General features: G+C 46.9%; 2 protein-coding genes across 3 annotated transcripts; both read right to left on the bottom strand.

The window, feature by feature from the left end:
- Positions 1 to 1,276: 1,276 nt before the first annotated feature.
- On the bottom strand, positions 1,277 to 11,051 carry cep131 (centrosomal protein 131). Of its 2 annotated transcripts, XM_054769125.1 has the most exons (30): positions 10,904 to 11,051; positions 10,098 to 10,284; positions 9,919 to 10,010; positions 9,241 to 9,352; positions 9,049 to 9,176; positions 8,823 to 8,927; positions 8,584 to 8,754; positions 8,403 to 8,520; positions 8,228 to 8,335; positions 7,969 to 8,146; positions 7,753 to 7,847; positions 7,526 to 7,651; positions 6,616 to 6,757; positions 6,411 to 6,508; positions 6,161 to 6,337; positions 5,888 to 6,073; positions 5,684 to 5,821; positions 5,483 to 5,608; positions 5,296 to 5,412; positions 5,115 to 5,144; positions 4,771 to 4,873; positions 4,503 to 4,704; positions 4,323 to 4,430; positions 4,150 to 4,267; positions 3,997 to 4,071; positions 3,783 to 3,925; positions 3,539 to 3,716; positions 3,263 to 3,459; positions 3,134 to 3,194; positions 1,277 to 3,058 (listed from the first exon to the last, which is right to left on the bottom strand). In XM_054769125.1, exons 2-30 carry the CDS (start codon positions 10,281 to 10,283, stop codon positions 2,975 to 2,977), a joined length of 3,702 nt encoding a protein of 1,233 aa, XP_054625100.1. In that variant the 5' UTR covers position 10,284; positions 10,904 to 11,051; the 3' UTR covers positions 1,277 to 2,974. The 2 variants fall into 2 exon arrangements, with proteins under 2 accessions (XP_054625100.1, XP_054625101.1); XM_054769126.1 differs by lacking the exon at positions 5,115 to 5,144.
- A 2,870-nt stretch (positions 11,052 to 13,921) lies between these two features.
- On the bottom strand, positions 13,922 to 22,426 carry nploc4 (NPL4 homolog, ubiquitin recognition factor). Its single transcript, XM_054769038.1, has 17 exons — positions 22,276 to 22,426; positions 21,613 to 21,693; positions 17,993 to 18,102; positions 16,454 to 16,690; positions 16,329 to 16,377; positions 16,162 to 16,256; positions 15,948 to 16,071; positions 15,696 to 15,875; positions 15,519 to 15,605; positions 15,384 to 15,455; positions 15,180 to 15,306; positions 14,938 to 15,098; positions 14,757 to 14,828; positions 14,580 to 14,672; positions 14,390 to 14,506; positions 14,206 to 14,308; positions 13,922 to 14,128 (listed from the first exon to the last, which is right to left on the bottom strand). Exons 1-17 carry the CDS (start codon positions 22,288 to 22,290, stop codon positions 13,968 to 13,970), a joined length of 1,884 nt encoding a protein of 627 aa, XP_054625013.1. The 5' UTR covers positions 22,291 to 22,426; the 3' UTR covers positions 13,922 to 13,967.
- Between the last annotated feature and the right edge of the window lie 1,190 nt (positions 22,427 to 23,616).

Genomic DNA, 23,616 nt, shown 5'->3' with positions numbered 1-23,616 from the left:
TTAAAACTTGTCCAAAGTCACTCTCTTTTATGATTTATATTTTGTACAGACGAGAGCATAGTGAATTGTATGAAAGTAAGAAAAAAAAGTAAAGGATCATGACCATGGATTTTAGTAGAAAAAAGGGATGGGATATGCAGTTAAAATTAAAATCTCTTTCTAGAGGAGTAAAACTATGCATTGCTATAGGGGACTGCTGAGCCAGGGTGCACAGGACAATTTTGTCCCAAAGGCAATGAGAATTGGAAGGGGAAAAGTACATTTAATATAGCCAAAAGATAGAGAATAACGTATCAAATGGTTTTTAAGGGACGAAGGTTGCGTTACTTGAAGGAATGGGAGAATCTCCCCGCTTTTTAATGTAAAATATAGATGTTCTGCGAGCCTCTTCATCTGCTTTGTACACTATGTACGCTGTGCCAATGTAGTCGCGATGTGAGTGGTAAGATGGCTTCTCTTTGGCTTCAGCGGCTTGCACTCCGGCGTGCGACGTATGAACTATCCAGATATATAATACAGATCAGTGGAATAAAAGTTGTAACTTTGTGTTACAGGCATTGCCTGAGACTGCTATGAAAAGTGGGATTTATGTGGAGGGGGCGGGGCAAAGAAGGCGGAAGTGAGATGATGCTAGCCCATGCTAATCTGTTTGTGCTCAACTGCTCTGTTTTGCTGCCACGTTAAATAAAAGCTTGCCTGAAGCAAGAGGAAAGTTTCCTTCCTTCCTGAAGAACCATGCTCTATTTTCCATCTGACATGAGGAAACGGAACATTACCACTTTATTCTCTTAAATTTACTTTAATTATTGTGAATTTACAATTGTTTCTTGTAAATTTACAAATTTATTCTCGAAATCTCAGATTATTTTAATACTCCTTATTTTAAAACAGCTATGAAAATGGGGGACTTACCTTTGACCAAACCCACAGGTCACAAAAGTCCCCCGTTTTCATAGCTGTCTCAGGCAATGCCTGTTACAACGTATTAAAATAATCTGAGATTTTAAGAATAAACCTGTAAATTTCCAAGAATAAAAGTTGTAACTTTGTTACAGGCATAAAAAGGGGGATTTATGTGGAGGGGGCGGATTAGCAGATTAGCATGGGTGAGCATCACTTCACTTGCCCGCCCCCTCGACATAAATCCCCCTTTTTTATAGTTGTCTCAGGCAATGCCTGTAACATAAAGTTACAACTTTTATTGAGAAATTTCCGAGAATAAACTTGCACATTTACATCTTTATTCTCCTAATTTCTGAGAATAAAAGTCATAACTTTGTTACAGGCATTGCCTGAGACAGCTATGAAAAGTGGGACTTGTGTGGAGGGGGCGGGGAAGGGAAGGCGGAAGTGAGATGATGCTAACGCATGCTAATCTGCTGTTTTGCTGCCACGTTATAAATAAAAGCTTGCCTGAAGCAAAAGAGGAAAGTTTCCTTCCTTCCTGAAGAACTATGTTCTATTTTTCGTATGACACAATGAAACGTAACAGTACCACTTTATTCTTGTCTTTTTTTTAACTCTCTAATACTCTGTACCCAAACACTAAGCACTTGCAGTACTCACTTCATCCTGAGGGGTGCGGGCGTACGTGAGCTGGAAGGTGCTTGCCGCTGCCACCCTTCCATAAAGGAAAAGACAGCGTTTTTGTTGGGAGGGCGGTGACAGCTGGAGAGCAGCAAGTCAAATGCACTAATTTGACTGCAAAGATAGAGGATTCTATGCAGTCGTCCCCCTTTATCACGTTTTCCACGAAGTAGGAGTCAGTATTAATAAACGTAACGTAAACAAATTTTCGCAGTGAGGGCGTATAAAACCTGTCTGACTTTCAAATCATCACATCGGTCATCAACATGACATTATCTGTGTGCAAATGAGTCATGCCTATGTGGTCCTTCATTTCCAGCAAGTCAACTGGGATTGGTACAGACCATCACAAACAGACGGATTACTCTGATACATTTGGGGGTGACGTGAATTCACAAGACACCATAATTCATGTCTGTTTCTCCACTGATGACTTTATGAAGATATGACAGTCTACCAACCAAGAAAACTATGATACAAGCATGCAGTTTTGCTTGGCATTTTGGTGGGAAAAAATAATAAAAAATTCAGAAAATGTTACTTTTGTCAAGATCGGCTGCTGAAAAGTGTTGACAAATTTAACGACACCACCTTTGGTTTGCGTGTTGACAGCCTGGCAAGAGGAAGTGGCAGGGAAAGCAGAGTCCTTTATCACAACATGGCAGCTTCCTGCTAAAAAGGGACAACATGTGGTGTGTGCAGATTTGACAAAACAGCTCTGAAACTATTAGGGCTATTCAAAAAATAGCCCTTGACCCCACAATGTCTGTCACATAGGATGGCTTGTAGTAATACAGTGTAAAAGCTAACACATTGCATCATGTTGGGAGTTCAAATCGTCTTCTTCTGGAGTCTGGGAACCCTTCCACGTTGTGGTTCAGCTCAAAAAAAATAAATAGACGCTAAATGACACACTTCACTTCCAGCACTGGATGGGCGGAGCCTCCGTGTCCTTCATTGACAATCATGGTCACGTAATCTGTCCTCCTAAACCTTTTTCTTTTTTTAACCACACATTCTTCTCCCTGCTTCACGCCGGTTGAAGGCCACAGTGTAAACATGTGACCTTCAAGCACGCCGTCTCCGACACGTCCTTTTCTTCCCACAACAACTACATTCTGGAAACTTTCTGATCTTTGCGCTGCCCCCCTGGGGACGCAACACATGAGTCATTGTGACCGCACCACCCGCCCACCTCCACCCAGCAGGCCTGCCTGGGCTGGTTCAGAAACATCTGGAAACGTTCTGTGGGTAACACGGAGGCGTTCTTGGTGCCATGGGGGAAGGGGCGGCGCTGCAGTGACTTCATGGCCCGGGTCAGTCCCAACAGAAGGTAAACATGGTTGGGGTGGGGGGTGCAGGTGGGGGCATGACACCATATACTCGTTTACGGGGGAAGGAGCGGGGCCAGCAGCTGCCTCCTTTGCTCCTCCCACAGCGCCTCCAGGTGTTCCGCCCTCTTCAGAGCAGCCTATCAGACGACAGCCCGCTGTTTATACCTGCTATCAATCACCGACTTGTCTCTGGGTCATGTGACTCAACTCACCTCGTGCTGCCTCCGCAAAGCGCTGACCGCTTCTTCTTTTTTCAAGATGGCCGACCTCACTCTGACGATGCAAAGCAAAAAGCGCTAAGTAGATGTCACACAGCCTGACGCGTCCCACGTATTGATTACCGTTGGTGGACTTCGTCAAGCTCCGCCTCCTTTTCCTTGGTCACCCTCTCCACCTCCTGCTGCAGCCTCGCTCGCGCCTCCGACACCTCCACGTTCAACCTCCGCTTCTCATCCTCCGCCGCTCTCAGGCGCTCGGCAAACTCCTGTCGGATGACTTCGGTCAGGCCGCGGCGCTCGGCTAGCATCTGGTCCCGGCTCTGACCGGACAAGCGGGACAAAAGGGTTGAGTGGGGGCTGGAGGTCACATGACGCTGGGCCTGAGGACGGGCTGCTGACTTGTGTGACGTTTTCCAGCTCTTCTTCTTTCTGGCTGAGCAGTTCCTGCGCTCGCATCAGCTGCTCTTCCGTCTCAGAGTGTTGCCTCCTCATCTCCTGCTGCTTCTCCGCCGCCGCCCTCAGCGAGCGCTCCAGCTCCTTCAGCTCCACCTCGTACGTCTCCCGCACACGCTTCACCCTGACAACGCGCCACATCAATGCCGTGATGTCCCAAACACACACATACGCACATGCACACACGCACCTGTTTTCAGCCACCCTCTCGCTCTCCTCCTTGTCCTTGTTGGTTTCCTCCTCCAGCGTCCAGATGGCGAGCTCGATCTCCTTGTCGCGTTCCCGACGCAGCTCCTCTCTGAGCTCGCGCTCACGTCTCAGAAGCCCTGCCTCCTGAGGACCACATATCCATCATCAGCCTCACGTGACAGGTCACATGACAGCAGTCTCCTCCTCCACCTCACCTGCTTCTTACTGAACTCCTCCTCCCAGTTCATCTTGTCCTGCTGAAAGTGTTCCTGCAGCGTCTTCATCTCCGCCTGCGCGCGCGCACACACACACACACAAGCGCACGGTCAGGTGAGGGCTCAAACAAGATGGCGGTGGCGCCGTCGCACCTGGTGTCTCCTCTCCTGCTCCTCTCTGGTCTTATCCAGCTCCTCCTTGAGGAGCCGACCGGCCGCGCTGGCATTCTCCTCCATCTGCCGCCGCAGCTCGTCCATCTCCCAGTGCTGCCTGAGAGTCAATACGGGGGTCAGCGGAGAAGAGTGGAGGTGACCTTGGGCCTTACCTGGCCGCTAGCTGTGCCAGCCGCTCCTTCTCCTCGGCCACCTCCTTGTGGAGACGCCTCCTGTGCTGCTGCAGGGAGATCTCCTCCTCGTGAAGTTGCTTCTCCAAGCTGAAAACGACAACACAGTCGGTCACGGCGGGCGTGCCAGCTACGGAGCAGCGGCGGCAGAACCTCGCCCACCTCTGCTTGGCCAGCACTCGCTCCTTCTGGCACTGCTCCTCCTTCTCCTTCTCCAGCTGCTGGCGGAGCCCCTCACACTGGCGAGCGCAGTTCTGCGCCCCCTGCTGCTCGGCCTGCAGCAGCTCGGCCTCGTGAAGTGCGCGCAGCTTCTTCAGCTCCAGCTTGTGCTTGGAGATCAGCTTCTGGATTTCCGGCTCCAAACCTGAGTAGGATGAGGAAGAGGATGATGAAACGGGAGGAGGAGAAAGGCAATTTTACCTTTGTTTACCTTTGACTGTGATCTCTTTGATCTTCTTGGTCTTCTCATCGATCCATTTCTCTCGCCGGATCTTCTCAGTGACACTCATCAACTCCTTCAGCTTCTTGATTTCCTGTGTGTGTGGGGAGGGTTTGGGGGGCAGGGAGAGGGTGATGTCACGGGAGGAGGCGGAGCATTGTGCATGAGTGTGAGGAACATGCGACAAAAGCTTGGAGGAGCAGAGTGAGAACGATGAGGAGCAGTGAGGATGAAGACTCACATGCACACTGAGCATCCAGCAGGTGCCATGCGGGACAAACGAGCAGAAGGAAAGGAAAAAGATGGCGGCGTGTTAGGGGGAGAGAAAACGTTACCTCGCACAGCGGACCCAGGATTTGCCAAACCTGAAGCAGGAAAGCAAATACACACGGCGGCGGCCACAGGGACGAGGAGGAGGAGGAGGAGGAGGAGGAGGAGGAGGAGAAGAGGCGGTTAAAAGAAATAAAGAAGACAGCGAGACACTGAAGCAGGAGTCAAATGTGACATCTGAGGCACCATTTCATGCTGCTCCTGCATCTGCGAGATCTTTTTGGTGTACTTGTGGTCCACCTGCTTCAGTTCAGCCAGGACGCCTTCACATCGCTCACTCAAAGCCTTTTTGTCGCTGATCAGCTGAGGACAAGACGGCGCAGTCGCGTTAGAGCAGCGAAGGAGGCACAGTGAGGATGCAAGGGTCGTCTACCTGGTCAATGAAGGCCAGGTGCCTCTGAACCGTCGCCTCATACTGGTCCCTCTGCAGCTGCAGGTTGCGGCTCAGCTCTTTCTCCGTCTCCTTTACATGTTGGACCGTCAGCTCCCTCTGCTGGGCCTGGGCGGCACCGCGCGAGCGTCACAACAAGAACCAGAACCCCTGCCACCCGGTAGAGCGTGAGCGTCTCCTCACCAGAGCGTTCTGCAGCATGAGAACAACACGTTTCTTCTCCTCCAGTTCCATCTTGATCCTCATGATGGATCCGGACACTTCCGCGGCGGTGGCAGACGCCTGGTCCATCCCAGCGAGCTCCTCCTCCATGAAGACAGCCTGAGGGACAACAAGATGGACAAGTCAGACGGCGCTGCCGACAGCAAAAATGACTGCCAAGCGGACCTCTCTCTGTGACCCCGAGGTGGCAGAACGTGGACGCTCCTGCTCCGACTTTTCCATCTCATCCAGGAAGCTCATGATGCTCTGCAGCTTGGCCTCGGACAGCAGTGCCGCCCCGTCCGACGGCGGCAGGCTGAGCTGCCCGTGACGCTCCAGGTTGTCAGCGGTCAGAGAGTTGCCGTCACCGTCCTTGAAGAAGACGAGGTGGTGGTAAAGTGAGGCCTTCAAACAAACGCTGAAAAAACTGCAGACCAGTGCGACGGGGCATGGTCTGACCTCATCGGTCCAAGCGTATTTTTCTTTGCTGTAACATTTGGGCTGAGACAGACGCTCAGGCTCCGCCTCCAGCAGCTTGAGCGTGTCCAGCAGGTCATTGAGCGTGGACTTGGACGCCATGCTGGATGAAGCCGCCTGCCGCTGGTCCTCGCCACCCAAAGACCTCACGGGAAGTTCCTGGAGGACAACAGGAAGGTAAACATCCAGTGGTGGTGGCGTTCTTGCGATGCAGGAAGTCATCATTGGCTACCTGGGAGCACTGAGAACCTCTGTGATTGGATGACGGTGGCGAGACAGCTCTGAAGCAGGAGAAGTCAACAAAGTCTGCCGGAACGTTCAGATTGGAGTCTGAAGAAAGTGAAATGTGCGGTTTGTGAGTTTGCTATCAGCACAGACGAGTCCCATGATGATGATGACGACGGTGAAGATGATGACACACACACACACACACACACCTGTGTTCTTGGCTTTGACATCTATCGCTGACATGGGACTGATGTTCCTCGGTGAAGATGGACCTCTGTTGCTGAGTAAAATCTTCTTGCTTCCAGTCGGTCTCCGGTTTTCCAGCTCCGTCTCTGCAGCCTGCTGCAGCTCCTGCAGGCCACCACCAGGGGGGGACATGGGACAATGAGACAGCCAACTTGTAGGACAGGTGTGTCCAAAGTGTGGCCCAGGGGCCATTTGCAGAAGTTGGCTGTTTTTTTTTATTGGCCCGCGGTACATTCTAAAAATATCATTTAACAAGTCAACAAAAAACAACAGCAAAAATGGAAAATTCTACAGTAATTTTCCAAAAATAACAAAATAGCAATTTAACAAGAAAATGTCATAATTTTAAGACAATAATGCCTCAATATTATGAGGTGAAATAACATTTTAGTAGCATCACGATGAAATACTAAAGATTTTTTTAAAGTCATAATACTAGCAATAATAAAGTTGGTCTTTTTGGAGAAATAGGTTGCAGAAAAAGTTATGTTACAAGAATAAAGTTCAAATATTACGAGACAAAAGTTGCATTTGAACAAAAAAAAGGTGCAATTGTATGAGTATAAACTCGTAATATTATGAGGAAAAGTAATGTCATGTTAGTAGCATAAGAGTTGAAAAAAAAAATTTTTAAACATTTTTTTTAAAACATTTTTAAAAAAGTTATAATATCACAAAAAAAAAAAAAAAAAAAGCTGGGATAGGCTTCAGCATACCCCCGCGACCCTAATGAGGAGAAGTGGCATAGAAAATGGATGGATATTCATCATAATATCAAATTGGCCCTTGGACCATTCATTTTTCAGTACGTTGCCCTCAGAGGAAAACAACACGCCGTAGAAAGCCCCGTAAGTAGTACTATCAAGCACATACATCACAAGCGCTCGACCGGGTGACTGCGAGGCGAGACAGATGAGCTTTCGCCTGACGAGTCAACTTCCTGTCGTTGCCCTGATGCTGCTCCACGCCAACGTCTTCCTCTGCGGCGGCGTCAAGCTCCTACGAGGACAAAAACATGCAGTAAACCCAGCAACGGAATAAAGCCACCACGGCGTGGGCACCCTCTACCGAGTGGCGATGAGGAGGGGGGAGATGCTCACCTGGAAACACGGTGAGACTCTGTGATTGGACAGAACCGGAGAGACCGTCCTGAAGCCCACTTCGCTGAAGTCAGATACAACACTCAGATGGAAATCTGCAGGCATGGTCACATATCAGTGCTAGTGCACACCTTCTTGTGGGGACAAAGAAGTCTCTCTCTCACACACACACACACACACACACACACACACACACACACACACACATACACACACCTGTGTTGTTGGCTTTGACGTCTGTCGGGGACATCGGGCCGATGTTGGCGGGTGAGTTTGGACCTCTGTTGCTTGGGTAAATCTTTGCCGGCTTCCTGCGTCCCTCCGCACCACTCGGCCCGCCATTTTCCACATCCGCCTCCGTGACCCGCTGCTGGGCTCTCTTCTGCTGCAGCTCCTGCAAGCCACCAGCAGGGGGAGACGTTAGCGCTTGGATGGTTTCGTCACCATCGTGGAGCGTGATCCGACTTTGGGGCACCTGGATCGCGGCGAGGCGCGCCTGGCGAGCTTTTTCCTCGCGAATCTGTTTCCTGTCGTCTCGGGGCTGCTCCAGGTGACCCTCCGCCTCCGCTCGCTCCTGCCACTCCTCCGAGAGGCGGAGCAGACACCAGGTTAGTGCATTAGTGAACGTACATGAACAAGCAGAGACACACCTTTCTTTTACTGGCCAGGACGTGTCTGAGCGCTGCCTGGTTAGCGCGCCGCCTCCTGGCGTGACGTCGGTACCACCGCTGGATGGTGACGGCGGACTGGTTCACCTGCTGGATGAACCTTCAACGTACAGCGCACACAGTCAGCGAGGAGAACATCTTCAGCCATCAGCAATTAAAGGACCTTTCTGCCTCCTCCTCCGTGACCTCCTTGCGCCGCGGCAGGACCGGGCTGCCTCGCTGGGGGGCTGGACTTTTGTTGTTGGAAGACGTGGAGGAGAAGTTCTTCTGTGATTTGGTGAGGGAGCTGCTCTCCAAAGACACGCCATCATTGGCTGTGGCCTTCAGGATGTTACTGAGAGAAGAACATGAGCTGAAAGGCACAATGGACACTTCCTGTGGAACTAGAGAGGAGGTACGTACTTGAAGGCCGGCCTCTGGTTGGAGCTTTTAGGTGTGAGTGGCTTCTCTGCGTGGTTGTTGTGCAAGATGGTGGTGACCGAGTTCCCCACGGCGCCCTTGTTACTCCTGACCAACAAGAACAGCACAAGTTGGAAGCGGGGGACATCGTCCCACCTTGGACGTCTTTTCCGGAACAACAGCGGTAACAAGACAAGCTGAGCAGGTGTGTGTGACAGACTCCGCCCACCTATTGTTGGCGGTGAAGGTGGCCCCCAAAGAGGCGACGGGGTCTCTTCTCTTGAGGCTGGTCGGCGAGTCTGCGCTGGCGCTGCTACGGGCACTTGACAGCAGGGTGGGCGCTCGAGGCTGGTCATCCTTCATCACATTTAAAACCTTCAGTGTGTGTGCGCGTCCAACAACTCAATGTGTGTTTCAATACCAGGATGTTCCACGTGGTTCTGTCTGGCGACGCCTTGCCGAGACCGCCCAGCTTCTTCGGGCTGTTGGCGCCGCTGTCCAGCAGGGTCAAGTAGTCGCCGCTCTGGTCCTGACTGAGAGGGGCCACAGACACGTCAGTAACATGTAATACTGCGACTTCAGTGTATGTCTTAACTTGTATTTGTAGCAAGAAGCTAATTGCTAGCTTAGCCTCAGTGAGCTAACGATGCACACAGAAGACATCAACGGAGAGTGGGGGGTGCAAAACGCAGCTGCTCAAACTCAAGCTGCCTGCACATTCCTCTACTTTAAGACAGTGATGCATGGTGGGGTGCAATGGGGGAGGGTGGTTGTTCTGGTGTTAACAGATGCTGGACAATATAACCAGAGCGTGCACAGACACACTTTCATTCTTTCACTTGCTTCTTTGGGTGGGTAAGGAGTAACCTGACCCCAAGGTCCCGGCTCCCCCTCCCCTCCCTTCCCCTTCAACCCGACACAAAACAAGTGGCTGCACCCCGCGACCTCAGCAGCAGCTCATTGTCATGCAGCCGCCGGCGCCGCGGTTCCATTGTTGACACGACTGAGGCCTGCCAGCTGTTGTCTCACACACTAACACACACACACACACACACAGTGCTAAGATAAGGTCAGCCAATGACGACACAGCATGTTGTACCTCAGAGTGGCGTGGGCTTGCTGGTTGACCTGAGTGGTGCTGTTGGATCGCCGCAGGTTCTTGATGGAGCGGGAGCTTCCGAAGGCATCGCTCTGCAGAAACCACCAGCTTATTGAGATAACATGACTTGGGGGGGGTGTTGGTTTATTTTGTCATGGCGGCACACACGCGCCCCTCACCACAGTGTTGCGTTTCCCTCTGCCCTCACACGCCACAGACACCGACACGGAGCGAGAGAAGTACTTCCCAGGAGAGGCGCTGCTGGGTCTTTTGCTGATGGAAAGTTGGGAGCCGGACAAGCTGAGGTCCAAGGCGTCTCCCGGGGGGATCGCTGAGATGGAGGAGGGGCTTCGTGTGGTGTGCATCCTTCAAAGACACACAGAAACAACATCAAACATATTAAACGGACACATCAAGAAAGTGAACGCTGCGCACAAATCAACTTCCGGTCTCCACGGTTACCGACAACAAAAGCGCACTGGAGATTTGCTGCAGCTCACGTTCATGACAACTTCGATTTTCCTCATCAAACCTTAATAAAGACGAAAAAATGAGGTAAACAATATATTAAAGATGAAGCCACCATATTTACTGCAGCAGGCGTGTGTTAGCTTTGCTGACTATGCTAACTGCGATAAAAGTCATCAGTATGACAGGGAGTAAATGTAAACGTAAGTGTAAAGAGTATGTGTGTAAAGTGTAATGTAAGGTAAGTATAGCTGCGCTAATGCTAATGAGCTAAATTCCAGTTACAATCTGCGCTGGCGATGTTCTGCATCAAAACACGACGGGGACGGAATGTTTGCTTCCATCCTGCCGGCAGACACTCCAGCTAAGGGTTACGATGTCCAGTCCACATTTAAAAGACGTATGAAAAAGACATTTTGCTCCTCAGCAGATGCCACAAAGAAGCTAACGAGTCTTCACCCACTAAATACACCTATTTGTGATCGAGTGAAAAAGTCAATAAAAGTGCGTGACTTACTTTAGCGTGTAGATAGAAGCATGCCTGAAAACAAACGCTCCAAAAAAGTAGTTTAATGTCCACTTTGAGGGGAATGTTCAGAGTCAACTGAGGAAAAACACAGACCGCTTCTTCGCCACTCAGTAGCCCCGCCTTTTTATTCGGCTGATTGGCTTGCTGTTGACATTCAAGTATCTGATTGGCTGAGCAAAGCCGTCAATTTCATGCAGCAGTTGAGGGTTTGGTTGTCTCACTAAAGGAGGCGTGATGGTTGTTTTGCTTGAACTCCATGCTAAAGCAAACTATACAGTAGACTTAAACAAAAATGAATTACGATTGTTGGTCGATTATATATTTGATTCTCAGTGAAGTCTGGAGGCCCAGCAGAGAAACAGACCTCTCAGGTGTTTATGATGATGCTGGAGACGGCGAGGAAAGATACCCATTGTTATTTTGTATTACACGGACAGCTGCCTCCCTTTACATCTTCACATACGCTGCCCTGACAGATGGCGGCCCCGGGGGTCAAAAGGCTTCCACACTTTGATTGAAGCGCTCAAGAATGAATGGATTCCTTTGCACTGAGAGGTCATCTTTGGAGCCACAAAGGACACACTTCTGTCTTCCACACACAAGAAGATAGCGTTTGATGCCTGACAAGCTGACAGATGTTCAACATTTTCTCTGAAGGGAGGAAGGGTGGGGCCACACGTGGTAACATGGAGCTTTTCATTCCTGTCATACTTTCACCAAGCTCACCAATGTTCATAAATCATGACTGTGAGGTGTCAGCATTCCACAATTCCAAGTTCTGGCAAGAAGAACCAACTGATTTCTTCACGTTCCCAGCCCGTCACGGTTGGCGGCGAGCCAGCCCAGGTACTCATATAGTGGATTTGCCTTTTGTTTGCCCACAAATAGACGTGGCGCTACCTGTTAGCCCTTCCTCATGAACATAATATAACGGGGCAGTCTGTGAATGGAGCTTGTCGTTTCAACTCCGTACAGTAGATGGCATCATAATGTAGGTCTGCCAGAGAATAAGAGGACATGGCAGGAGGAATCAGTGGCGCCAACTTAGCAAACAATCGAGCAACTTTTTTTGGACTTTTGGGACACTAGCATGCAAGCACGCAACGCTCTCCTCACACGACAGAAGAACGCACATTTGCATTTGTAAACACATTTGTTTTGCTTTTCGTGTTTTTTGCTCACTTTTTGCCTTCCACAGAGTCCCTCAAAATGACAAGCCACCACAAATAGGTCGCAGTCCTGCGGGGAAACACTGCATGCTCAAGCTAAAACAGTGAGATGTGACGAAGAGGAGAACCGGGGGGAAGTTAGAATGGTGAGGAGAAAAACGTGTTGGCAAGCAGCTCTGGTGTTGGGAAAAAAGTGCTGGTGGGTCATTAGGGCCCGCTCACATGGGCCCCTCACAGCAATCGTAAACCATGCCCTCAAACCTGCTCTGCTGCGAGGCCATTAAGGAGAACGGAGGTGCAGTGATCTCCACTTTGGCGTCTGTTTGTACCAGTTGATCACTTCCACATGTTTTGTAGGAGAAGCAGCTCACGGATCAGGAATCTGGAGCGGACACCGGACGCTGCTCGGTCCAACGCAACGATGTTGTAATGAGACTACATCTTGATTAACAGAGCAAATCTCCAAACGTCATTAACGGCCATTATTCACCCAGAAAACAAAGAATAAATGGGTGAAAGGCTTCTTGAGACGTCATCTGTACTTCTGTGAAGAATGTGTCGGACGTTTCGCTCCTCATCTGAAGAGCTTCGTCAGCGAACTAACAAGTGCTGGTAGCCTAGGCCTTAAATACAGTACGAGTGGATGAGAATAAATGGGTCATAAAGCAGACATTGACTAAAGAATTCTTGGGTTTGGTTTTTATTATTTCAAATGCAGGTCATTACAGAGCTTGTCCGAGGGACGCCAGGACCTGCGAGGGACTCCCGAGAGGCAGTTTGCTCAGCAAACTGCCCCTCGGGCTCGGTACAAAAGGAGGTCGCTGTCGCCCGCTAGCGTGACATCAGGTAATCACTCAATATTTCACACAGGGGGTGAACATGTACCCCCTTCACCCCCCCAAAATGAACAAAAACAGAAAAACACTGCCACCCCAACCACTTCCAAATCAATCTACCACAAAAAAAAAATCAATGGAATTCTAAAGTAGCACACGTTTCATAAATAGTCAAATGTGTGGGCGGGACTCCACCTCCTGTAAATCAGTTCTCAAGTCTGCATCCTCTTGACAAGCCACTTCCTACTCTTGGGGAAGGGGCACCACATTGCAAACATCCCACACAGTCCATGTCTGGATGCGCTATACCACTTTGCTCCTCAGAGGGTCACCAAGGCCACTCTCATCTCAGGCTAAGGAGGTTAGCGTCTTAGCTCTTAAAAGGGCTGCCCTCTGCTGGTGTGGAGGGTGCAGCTCACAAGTTGAAGGTTTGCTTTACTGATTCGGACAAAGCAACGCTGTCATCCTGCGTGCCGCACAAGCAGCAGGTTCTCTCTGCTTTGGAAAGGAGAGGGAAGTGGTGAGCACCAGTTTGCTGAAGCACCTCTCTACTGAAAAAGTGACAATTTGTGATGATGATGATGATGATGGAGGACAGGGGCATGTTGTCAGAGAAATAAGCTACATATTTGGCCAGTTGAAGTCCAAACCATCAAACAGCCTGCTCCAAGTATTTAATACTGAAAGTAGAAGGTATGTTTGGGTGGGCAGGGCCAATGATTGTACTAAAAAAAAAAATAAAAAAAAAACAAAACAAAAAAAAACAAAGACACCACCAAAAATACGGACTTCAAAAGATGTGGACGATGACGCAAGTCTTTGCTGTTGTCCTGAGAGACAGCCATTTTTTTATTAGAGAAGAACCAGGGGCAGAGGGGGCGAGACCCCGGCCAAAAGTGCAGTACCCCCCACTCACAATAGCCACCGTGACGGGACACAAAGATGTAAACTTGAGCATCCCTTTCACAGCAGTAAGAGATGGGAGGGGCTTCAAAGAGATATCATGGTAGGTTGGGGTTTGGGGGGGTTGAATTTGGGGGAGGGGCTTTAACTGCGGGGCAGGCGGCACATATCACAGTGCTCTGTGCCAGGCTGGTTCATGAAGGTGCAGTGGGGGCAGGACCACATGGCAGAGGAGGAGGGGGGAGCAGAGGGATCTCCCATGGTGTCGAAACCCAGGGATCCAGACGGTTGCCCCCCGACTGTACCTGGGGGGATAAGAGAGAGACCCTCATGATTAAAACCTGGATCATGATGGCCAGTCTGAGGAGTTGCAGGTACTTACTACACAGTTGCTCAATGGTGGCCCACTGCTCCGACTTCTTCCACGTCTGAGCCAGATCCTCGTTGGAAGTCTTTACAGCGTCCAGCAGCAGTCCAATGCTGTCCTACAAAGACATTATCAAGGTGTCCAGTTATGGAGACGCCAGTTGTTATGAGCACACGGATATCTGAGAATGTGGACTCACTCTCAGAGGCATGACGTCGTTGGTGACCAGGAAGAGGAGCAGATGGAAGTCTGACACCATGTCCAGGAATGACGTGGAGGTGCACTGGGATAAATACGTTGCTAAACTGTGGAAGTCCTGAGGACAGACAGACGTGGAATAAGCGTGAAAAGACAAAAGCAGCAGCCCTCAAAGGCAGCCTTTTCCTTACTTGCGTCTCTCCGAGGATTTCTCGATTCTCGATGGGGAAGCGCTGTGTGGAGCTGAAGGTGTACTGGGGGTCTTTTGGGAAAGTTGTTGTAATCTGTGAAAGAAAGAGAGGAGAAGTCCATCCTGAATACACTCAGGAAGAAAACTGTGCAAAAAAAGAGCAGAGAAGGTAACTTACATCTATAATGAGGTACTCCACCGGAAGAGGCCGCGCTAGGAACGTGACATCATTTCCAAATTTGTCTTTGTCCTGTTTGGAGGGCGGAGGGTAGAGGTGAGTCACACACACACACACATACACACACACACACACACAAGCAGCTTCACGACGACGTGGAGAAAACATCTGGTCACGTTACCTTGAAGAAAACGTCTGGTACGTACTGCTCAGGACTGGATTCTTTAGCGTAGCCGAGCTCAGGAGCGTCTTTGCAGGGCAGGAGACACTCATCCCTCACCAGGGCCATGCACTGATTGGACACCTGGTAGCCCTCAAAGTGCACTTGGTTGTCTGGACCGCCTGTGACAGAAATAACATCATCTGGCTCACGCCCTGCGATCACCGGTTGAACAGTAAGCATCACGTTTGGCTTTGTGGTACCTGTTGCTACCACTGTCACAAACTTGGAGCCAAAATGTCCGTCCCGGGAGAGTTTGCAGGGGTTTGAATGTTTATTTTGGAAGTAACCCGCTGTGATGCACTCCTCTGCGCTCAGGTAGTGAGAGTCCTAGGGCAAAGAAACGCAGCAAGAATTGACTAACGTGATTGGGATGAGGAGGTCTTTCCAGGTACCGGCATCCCTACCTGGTTTCTGGTGTAGCGGACGGTCCCTATCCTGGTGTCCTCGGAGAGTAGGTCTGTGAAGATCCAGCCAACCTGCAAAAAAGACCGAAGTCGTCAGTTTTATTGACTCAAAATGAAAAAGAGAAGACAACCAACCTTACGAAGGCCAAGTTTGGCAGCTATCTCGTCCACAGATGCCGCTTTGGGATCATCCAGCAGTTCCAGATTGTTCTGAGTAGCATTCTGGAACCACAGCACACACCATCCATGAGGTCAAAGCCAACAAGCTCCATTCAGGTACACCGAGGTGAGGAAGGGAGGAGAACACGTCACCTGTGGAGGCTCATAGATGGCGGCCACCTCTGCTCTGATTCCAAGGGGGATGTCTTTGTGCTCAGTGTACCTGCCGTACAGATAGCCCATCCTCTGGCTGCCTGTCTTCCTCCAGAAGTCCAGGAAGCGGTCTGCAATGGTGTGGTTTTCAAACATGATGTTGTCCACGTGTCTGTATTTCTGGGAGGAAGGAGACACCTTGGTGACACACACTCTGTGGACACGTGGCACACTTTGGGAACACAGAGGTACCTGTCTGTTCAGTGTGATGGCGCTGGGCTGGCACTTGGTGCAGATCCCCTCCGGCCAGGGAGGGTGGCCCTCACAACCCGATTTGATCTTACAGCTGATGTTCTCGAGAGCGGCAAATTTGCCTCTGCAATTCCACGCCAGCACACAAACAACGTTCCTCGCACTCAGTTTATAAAACAATCAGCTTAAATGTGAGGCAAAGACAGTTTCTTACTTGTCTGCTCCCCCAGTCAGCTTGCGCAGATACGCGTGGAATGACATGTGCTTGACAGGCGGGTCCAGATGATTCAGGTAGTCTTCATCAAAAGGCTGCAGGGATAAGAGCATGCAGAGACTCACAGAACTTCACACCGAGCAACATTCCAAGAAGCCGTGTCTCACCTCTAAAGGTACACAGTGCACACATTTCCCCAGGGCACCATGGCGACACCTGTGCCAAGAAAGGACAAGTTCAGAGGTCACACGTGAAGCCAAGAGTTTGCCCCCATTTGCGAAAGTATCCTCACAGCTGAGCGTCTCTGTTCCTGTAGATCTTGCCGTCTTGCTTGGTCAGATACTGATCGATCTCGTCCTCTTGGACCTGCGGCGCTGTGAGAGGACGAGGCATCGAGAAGGACGACGTTGATGATGTGGAAGAGGAGGTCGACGGCAGCGATGACAATGAGTGTGGGGAGGTCGTGTCCATGACCTCCCCAGAGGAGGTAGGTGATCCCGACGGGAACAAATAGAGCATGTCGCCATGCCTGCAAACACGAGGAGAATGAGGACCATTAAAGGCACAACAAACACAACAGACTTCCTTCAGTGTTTCCCATACATTCATTTACTATAGTGTTTGTTCAAATATATATTAATAAATAGGGGTGTCGTTAAAACGTGACGAGATTTCTCATTTGGGGAAAAGCTGCATCGCGAGAACTGGGAAGCCAGAAGCCAATCCGACTGTGAACATAGCATCGCTACTATGAATGATAATACAATAATATAGAAGTGGCAGTGTGCAAGGCATTATTGGAAGCGCACATTAAGTGCTTTAGGCACACCTTGCAATCCAACCTACCTCGGCGTTCCGAGTGCAGCATCAGAGTGACATTTGGCTGTCCCCCCCTATTTTTTGCAGAGATTAAGCATTTTCAAACATAAAAAAGGCTACATGAACTACAATACAAACAAAGTATTCACAAGACGCATTCAAAGACGTTGGGATGATGTAGTATTCTACACTGGTCACTAGCTGTCAGTAATAGTACTGTAATGTTCAGCGAGACCCACAAAGCCTAGGCTTTTATTGTTTAAGTCACCAGAGGCAAAATAGACCCTAACACGGGCTAATGTTATACCAAGCTAAAACTCAACTCTGAACGCCTGACGTCACTCCCTGTAAGCCCCCCAACTCAGCTCCCCTTGCACCGAAACACATTTACAGAAATACACGAGTCATATTTATGTTTTAAATTGCTTCTTTTCTCTGATTATATCTACTATACTGGGTAGTAGGAGTGTAAAAGTGACTATAGAGGCGTTATTTCATGTCTATAGCGCTCTAAATGTTAAAAAGGTCGTAAACAGGTTTTTTTATGCTGTAACTACAAAAATATTCTATTATATATATATACAGTATATATATATATATAGTCTGGAACCAATTAACGTCAATAAACGAGCGGTGACTGCAGTGAGATATTAGATGTACAATGACATGTACATTATCTTTAAAATCAGCCAAGAAACATCATGAATGTTTTTGTTAATCAACCGTGCGTGTTATAGGGCGGATGTGTAGCGCTGCACAAAATAAAACCAACACCCATAAGTCATTAACTTCATGTTCTGTTGTTAACAAATAAGGTTTAAAACCACAATTCTTATGAACACAAACCAAAGAGCTCACTTTTATGCATCCACACATAAATGCTGAGTATTTGTCAGAGCATTGGGTCATGTCCAATTATGCAAAATTAGACAATGGCATAATTAAGACCCCACCACATATAGATTGCAGCCCTGTGGCGAAACGCTGTCCCTTTCACACGTTTTGTACTCACTTGATCTTCAGCAGGCTGAGGCTTTTGTTCTGGGAAAGGATCTCTCCGGTTTTGTTCCGGTTCACGTAAACGCAAAAGCGGTTTGAATTGAATCCAAACTCTTTGGCCACCTGTCAAGACATACAAGAGGATTGAGGAACCTGATGCAAGTCAAAAGAGATGTTTCTTCTGTTCACATGTCTGAGCTTCCAGGAACGCCCACCTTGCTACAGTACCAACATGGCGTTAAAAACATGCAGCAAAGTGAAAGCAAACATTAAAGCTGCTTTCATTCTCCCACTGCTCCAGCTGCAGGTTCACAGCAGTAGGAGGCGCGATGATGACGTCTCCCAGTAAGAAGAAAGTAAGAAGCTGGTCCATGTCCAGCAGCCTCCAGCACCATTATTGGGTCAATGATAGCGAGAGCTTGCATAAAAATGCAGCACCAAGAAGAAACTGGAAATTTAAACTGTATTCACCTCCTGCCTCTGCTCGCTTGTATGTTCATAATGAGGTGCTGCTGCACAGCGTCCTCACATACCGTACCTTGTAATGACTATGAAACATTCTCTCATCTTACTAAAGCTTCTCATTATTGATGATAGAACACCAATACAATAACATGCTTTTTCGGCATAAAAAGAGATTCATTGTTTATTCCATGTAAGTGTTTCAATAAACTGGTAGACTGGTACAGAACTTTAGTGTCTGGGCCATTTACAGTATACCATAGGTTCTCTGAAGGTCTCAACCTGGGACCCACATTTCCAATGGTCATTTAGGCGTGACCCACTTTTATTTAAGGCATTTTTTGTTTTTATGTTTGTTTGGTTTTTTTATGTTTTTATTTGAGTTATTTTTATTTGTAAACACTTTTATTGAAATCATTTTATTTATTTATTGTTACAATTTTATTACAACATTTATTATTTTATTTACTTTATTTGAAGTCATTTTTATTACTTTTTTGTACTTTTAAGTGATTTAACTTTGACTACTGGTATGTCATTTTTTACACTTACATGGCAGTCATTTTTAATTTGTATTTATTTATTTATTTTTACTTTTATTAAATCGTTTTTTATTTTTATTTATTTGGGGGTTTTTTTTACACTTTATTTGAAGTCAGTTTTATTTATTTATTTTTTACTTTTAAGTCATTTTACATTTTTATTTATTTTTACTATTTGTGTCTTTTTTTTTTTTTTTTACACTTTTATAGAAGTCATTTTTAATTTTTTTACTTGTATTAAATCGTTATTTTAAATTTTTTTTTTACTGATACTACTACTACTTTTACTGATGTCATATTTATTTTTAATTTTTTTTTTACAGTTTTATTAAACAGATTGGGGGGGGGGGGGGGTTTACACTTTTATTTTAAGTCATTTTTAACTCCCTCCATTTTTTTTATATTTTTAAGTCAAACCAAGCAAATGTATTTGTTTTGGGTTGTTTTTTTTTAATCGCCTATGTCATCTTTTGGAACATTAATACATATAATTTAATAAGACTGGATGTAAAATCAAGTAATTGGTGGAGCCCTAGCAGGACTTCCAGGTACCACATAGGTGGTCTCCAAGTGAGAGAGCAGTCGGCGAACCCGGTGTCTTCCACCGCTGAGAAACGTTGGTCATCTCAGCTGATGAACTTCATTCTTTTCCTGGGTTACTTGCTTAGCCGTCTGTCATGCACATACGGGCGAGTGTTGTCCAGCGTTTTGGCTGCGTTAGCTGCCGTTTGACTGATGATCACACCTCCAAAAGTCACCATACTCAGTCAAGTGTTTGTTCTTCTATTGCTGTATTAAAGGTTTTTAACATGCTACGCCTGCAAGATATTTTTCATGGCATGTGTTGGCAGGTAAGTTGCACACGGAAGCCATGTTTGTTTTTGTTTTGGCATGTCTGCGCAGTGTGAAGGAAAGTGGGAGGAGGACACTACACTGCACGGAGGGTTCACTTGAATGCTGCAATAGTACGAGCCGCAGGCTTTACCGATCTTTATTTATAGGCATTTATCGACATATGCCAATTGCGTGCTTTTTCACGGAAATCAGTGGCCGATCAATCGGAGCATAACCTAAACTGCGTGCATACAAGTTCTTAGTAAATGAAAATGAAAGATCAGAAATGCACCAAATCAGATATTTCACTACTAACTGTGCAATGAAAATACACCAAGGAGGATGATGACTAAAATATTGTTCAATTTGACTTTGAAATAAGTCAGCCATCAGTTGTATTTTACATATTCTCATGTAACACCCACTTTTGGATTACAGACACTGTGTGAAAAAGTGATTCCCCCCTTCAGACTCCAGCGAACCACAGTGAGAGCCATTATCCACAAATGGCAAAAAACATAGAACAGTGACCAGCCAGTGACCCCAAGAGAGCAGCGACGACTCATCCAAGAGGTCACAAAAGGCCCCACAACAACATCCAAAGAACAGCAGGCCTTACTTGCCTCAGTTAAGGTCAATGTTCATGACTCCACCATAAGAAAGACACTGGGCAAATTTGGTCTCCATGGCAGAGTTCCAAGACCAAAACCACTGAACAAAAACAACATTAAGGCTGGTCTCAATTTTGCCAGAAAACATCTTGATTTCTCCCAAGACCTGTTGAACGAAGGAAGGTGTGAGTCCCATTACATGTGGCGTAAAAGTAATTCAGAAAAAACATCACAGCAACAGTAAAATATGGTGGTGGTAGTGTGATGGTCTGGGGCTGTTTTGCTGCTTCAGGACCTGGAAGACTTCCTGTGATAAATGGAACCATGAATTCTGCTCTCTAAAAAAAAATCCTGAAGGAGAATGTCCAAACATCTGTTGGTGACCTCAAGCTGAAACCAACTTGGGTTCTGCAGCAGGACAATGATCCAAAACACACCAGCAAGTCCACCTCTGAATGGCTGAAGAAAAACTAAATGAAAACTTAGGAGTGGCCTAGTCAAAGTCCTGACCTGAATCCTATTGAGATGATGTGGCATGACCTTAAAAAGGCGCTTCATCCTGGAAAACCCTCCAATGTGGCTGAATGACAACAATTCTACAAAGATGAGTGGGCTAAAATTCCTCCACAGCGCTGTAAGAGACTCATTGCAAGTTATGACAAACGCTTGATTGCAGTTGTTGCTGCTAAAGGGGCCCAACCAGTTATTAGGTTTAGGGGGCAATCACTTTTTCCACACAGGGCCTTGGAGCTTTGGATTTTTTCCTCCCTTAACAAGTTCCATTTATAAACATTTTGTGTTCAGTTGTGTTGTCATTGTCTAATATTTAAATTTGTTTGATGATCTGAAACATTAAAGTGTGACAAACATGCAAAAAAATATGAAATCAGGAAGGGGGCAAACTCTTTTTCACACCACTGTATGTATGCCTTGCAAGGCAGGAGGGGGTGCACCCCTGCAGTAGATCTATTCTTGACAGATTTTGTACCAGGCAGCCTAGACAAAATGCATATACTACACTGTCTGCACAGGACCGGCTTGTTTAGTACAACATTCACTTCATACACTGCAAAGCATCATCAATTCATTAGTTTGTCATCGATTTGGGAATGGATGTTGCTGAGCACAACCAGAGAATTCCATGCCGGAAGCATCCAAAAGGAGATGCGATTTAATCATAGTACCTTCTTTAAAAAGGCAGCAGCAGTCTCCCGCTTGGTTGAAGCAATTTTCCTCATCCCATCTGGGGACTGTACCCTGATTATCTAAAAGAAAAACATGACAACATAATCTGTACAGTTAGAAACGACACCTGTGAAGTCAAAACAACAGAGCCTCAGTCCCCCTCCCCTTCCCTCCCAACAACAGTGTCATTATGGCAACCATGACAGTGCAAAAAAACCCGTTAACGTTCACTATTGCCACTACTTTGACGAGCCGTTCCTACAATTTGACTGCATGGCATATCATCGGAACAACAGAGGAAAGGGCGAACTGTTCCAGATCATTCTACGTCAATACAATAACACTTTCAATGAACTCGCAACATCAACCACTGCATACACCAAAGGCCACTTTTGACACACTAACTCCGTGAAAAGACTAAATGTTATCTCTGTATTTTTCAGCTTGTTCGTGTGTCACTCTCTTTGCCAAAACACAACATTTCAATCGAGTTGTCTACCGTTAGCCGAGCGGCTAGCCGGTTTAGCCAAAAGGCCCGTCCACTTTGTACTACACGTACCGTTAGCTAGCATGCTAATTCTGCTGCCTCATCACTCCTGCCTGGGCTAGCAGGCTAGCTAATGTTAGCCGAGTGGAGGAGCGCAAACACAACTTTCACTTACGATATTATCTGCCATGCTCGTCGGTGGAGGTGCTTCTCTCTCAGTCAGATGGGGAAAAAGTTCAGTGTACGCAGTTTTGCTGTCTTTTTGTCAACCAAACTCCATCCCACAGCGGGTGTACCAAACATTAGAGGCCGATGTAGCTCCCCAACCGGTCCCACAGTAAAACGGTCCCCTTGGACACACACGTTTAGTGTTGATGCGTTCCACTTGTCTCCTCAAAGTCGACAGAATTCACAGAATACTGTTTAATCCCAAAAAAACAATTTTTAATTCACTCAAAGGCAGATAATTTGTGTAATGGATAATAATTTGTGATATTTGCTTCAATGTTTGGGTTTATTTTAGCCATCTTTATGAACATATGGCATAATGCACTGGTCCTCACATGGGGTTACTTGAAGGCACTCCTGGTTTACACAGTGGGGATGGAAAATAAGTATTTGATTGATTGAGTATATTTAGCCCTTTCCAAAGATATGAACCAGGGGTGTCCAAAATGCAGCCTGGCGGCCATTTACGGCCCACAGCTCTTTATATTGGCCATCAGCACTTTCAAAAAAAAATACACATAAACAAGAAAACTAAAAAAACGACAGCAAAAATGGAAAAACAGTCTGAATTTTTTATTGTAGGTTTACTCTAACTGAGACAGACGTCTTTTTTTTCAAATAAAAAATGCTTTCATCTGCATAATACAGATACCAGAAGAACCTGATGTTGGATCACTTTGATGTTAATCTTCAAGGCGAGCTACTCAGCTTTATGAAGAGGAAACATCATCCACAGGGGCAACTCATAAACCTTTTGTATGCTTTATTTGTCCTCACTCTGTAGACCAGTGGTTCTCAACTGGTAGGTCAGGAACCAAAGGTGGGTCGCAGACAGCAAGTCAAAAAATGCATTAAATGTCTGACCCATGTCTGACTTATTTTGAAGCCAAATTGAGCAATATTTTGGTCATCTTTCTCCTTGGTATGCTGTATGTTCTTTGCACAGTTCTAAGTTAAATTAAATATCTGATTTGGTGGTCTTTTTGATATTTCAGTTGAATTTATGCATTATTTGTATGCATGCAATTATCACGTTCTTCCTCATTTCCTTGAAAAAATGTCTTATAAATTCTTCTAAAATGCACTTTAAGACATGTAATTTTGCGTATTAATGTTTCAAAAGATGACATAGGCAATTTAGAAAAAATGCATTTGGTTGGTTTGAATTAAATATATTAAGTATAAAAATATATAAATAAATGAATATAAAAATAAAAGTGAGTTAAATAAGTGTAAAAAAATACAAAAATAAATGAAAAGGTGGTGTAAAAGGGGTAAAATATTAAAA

The sequence above is a fragment of the Dunckerocampus dactyliophorus genome, chromosome 2 (genome assembly GCF_027744805.1).
Source record: "Dunckerocampus dactyliophorus isolate RoL2022-P2 chromosome 2, RoL_Ddac_1.1, whole genome shotgun sequence".
NCBI classification, from domain to species: Eukaryota; Metazoa; Chordata; class Actinopteri; order Syngnathiformes; family Syngnathidae; genus Dunckerocampus; species Dunckerocampus dactyliophorus.
Note: the sequence above shows the minus strand (reverse complement) of the source record. Positions and strands in the feature narration are given on the sequence as shown.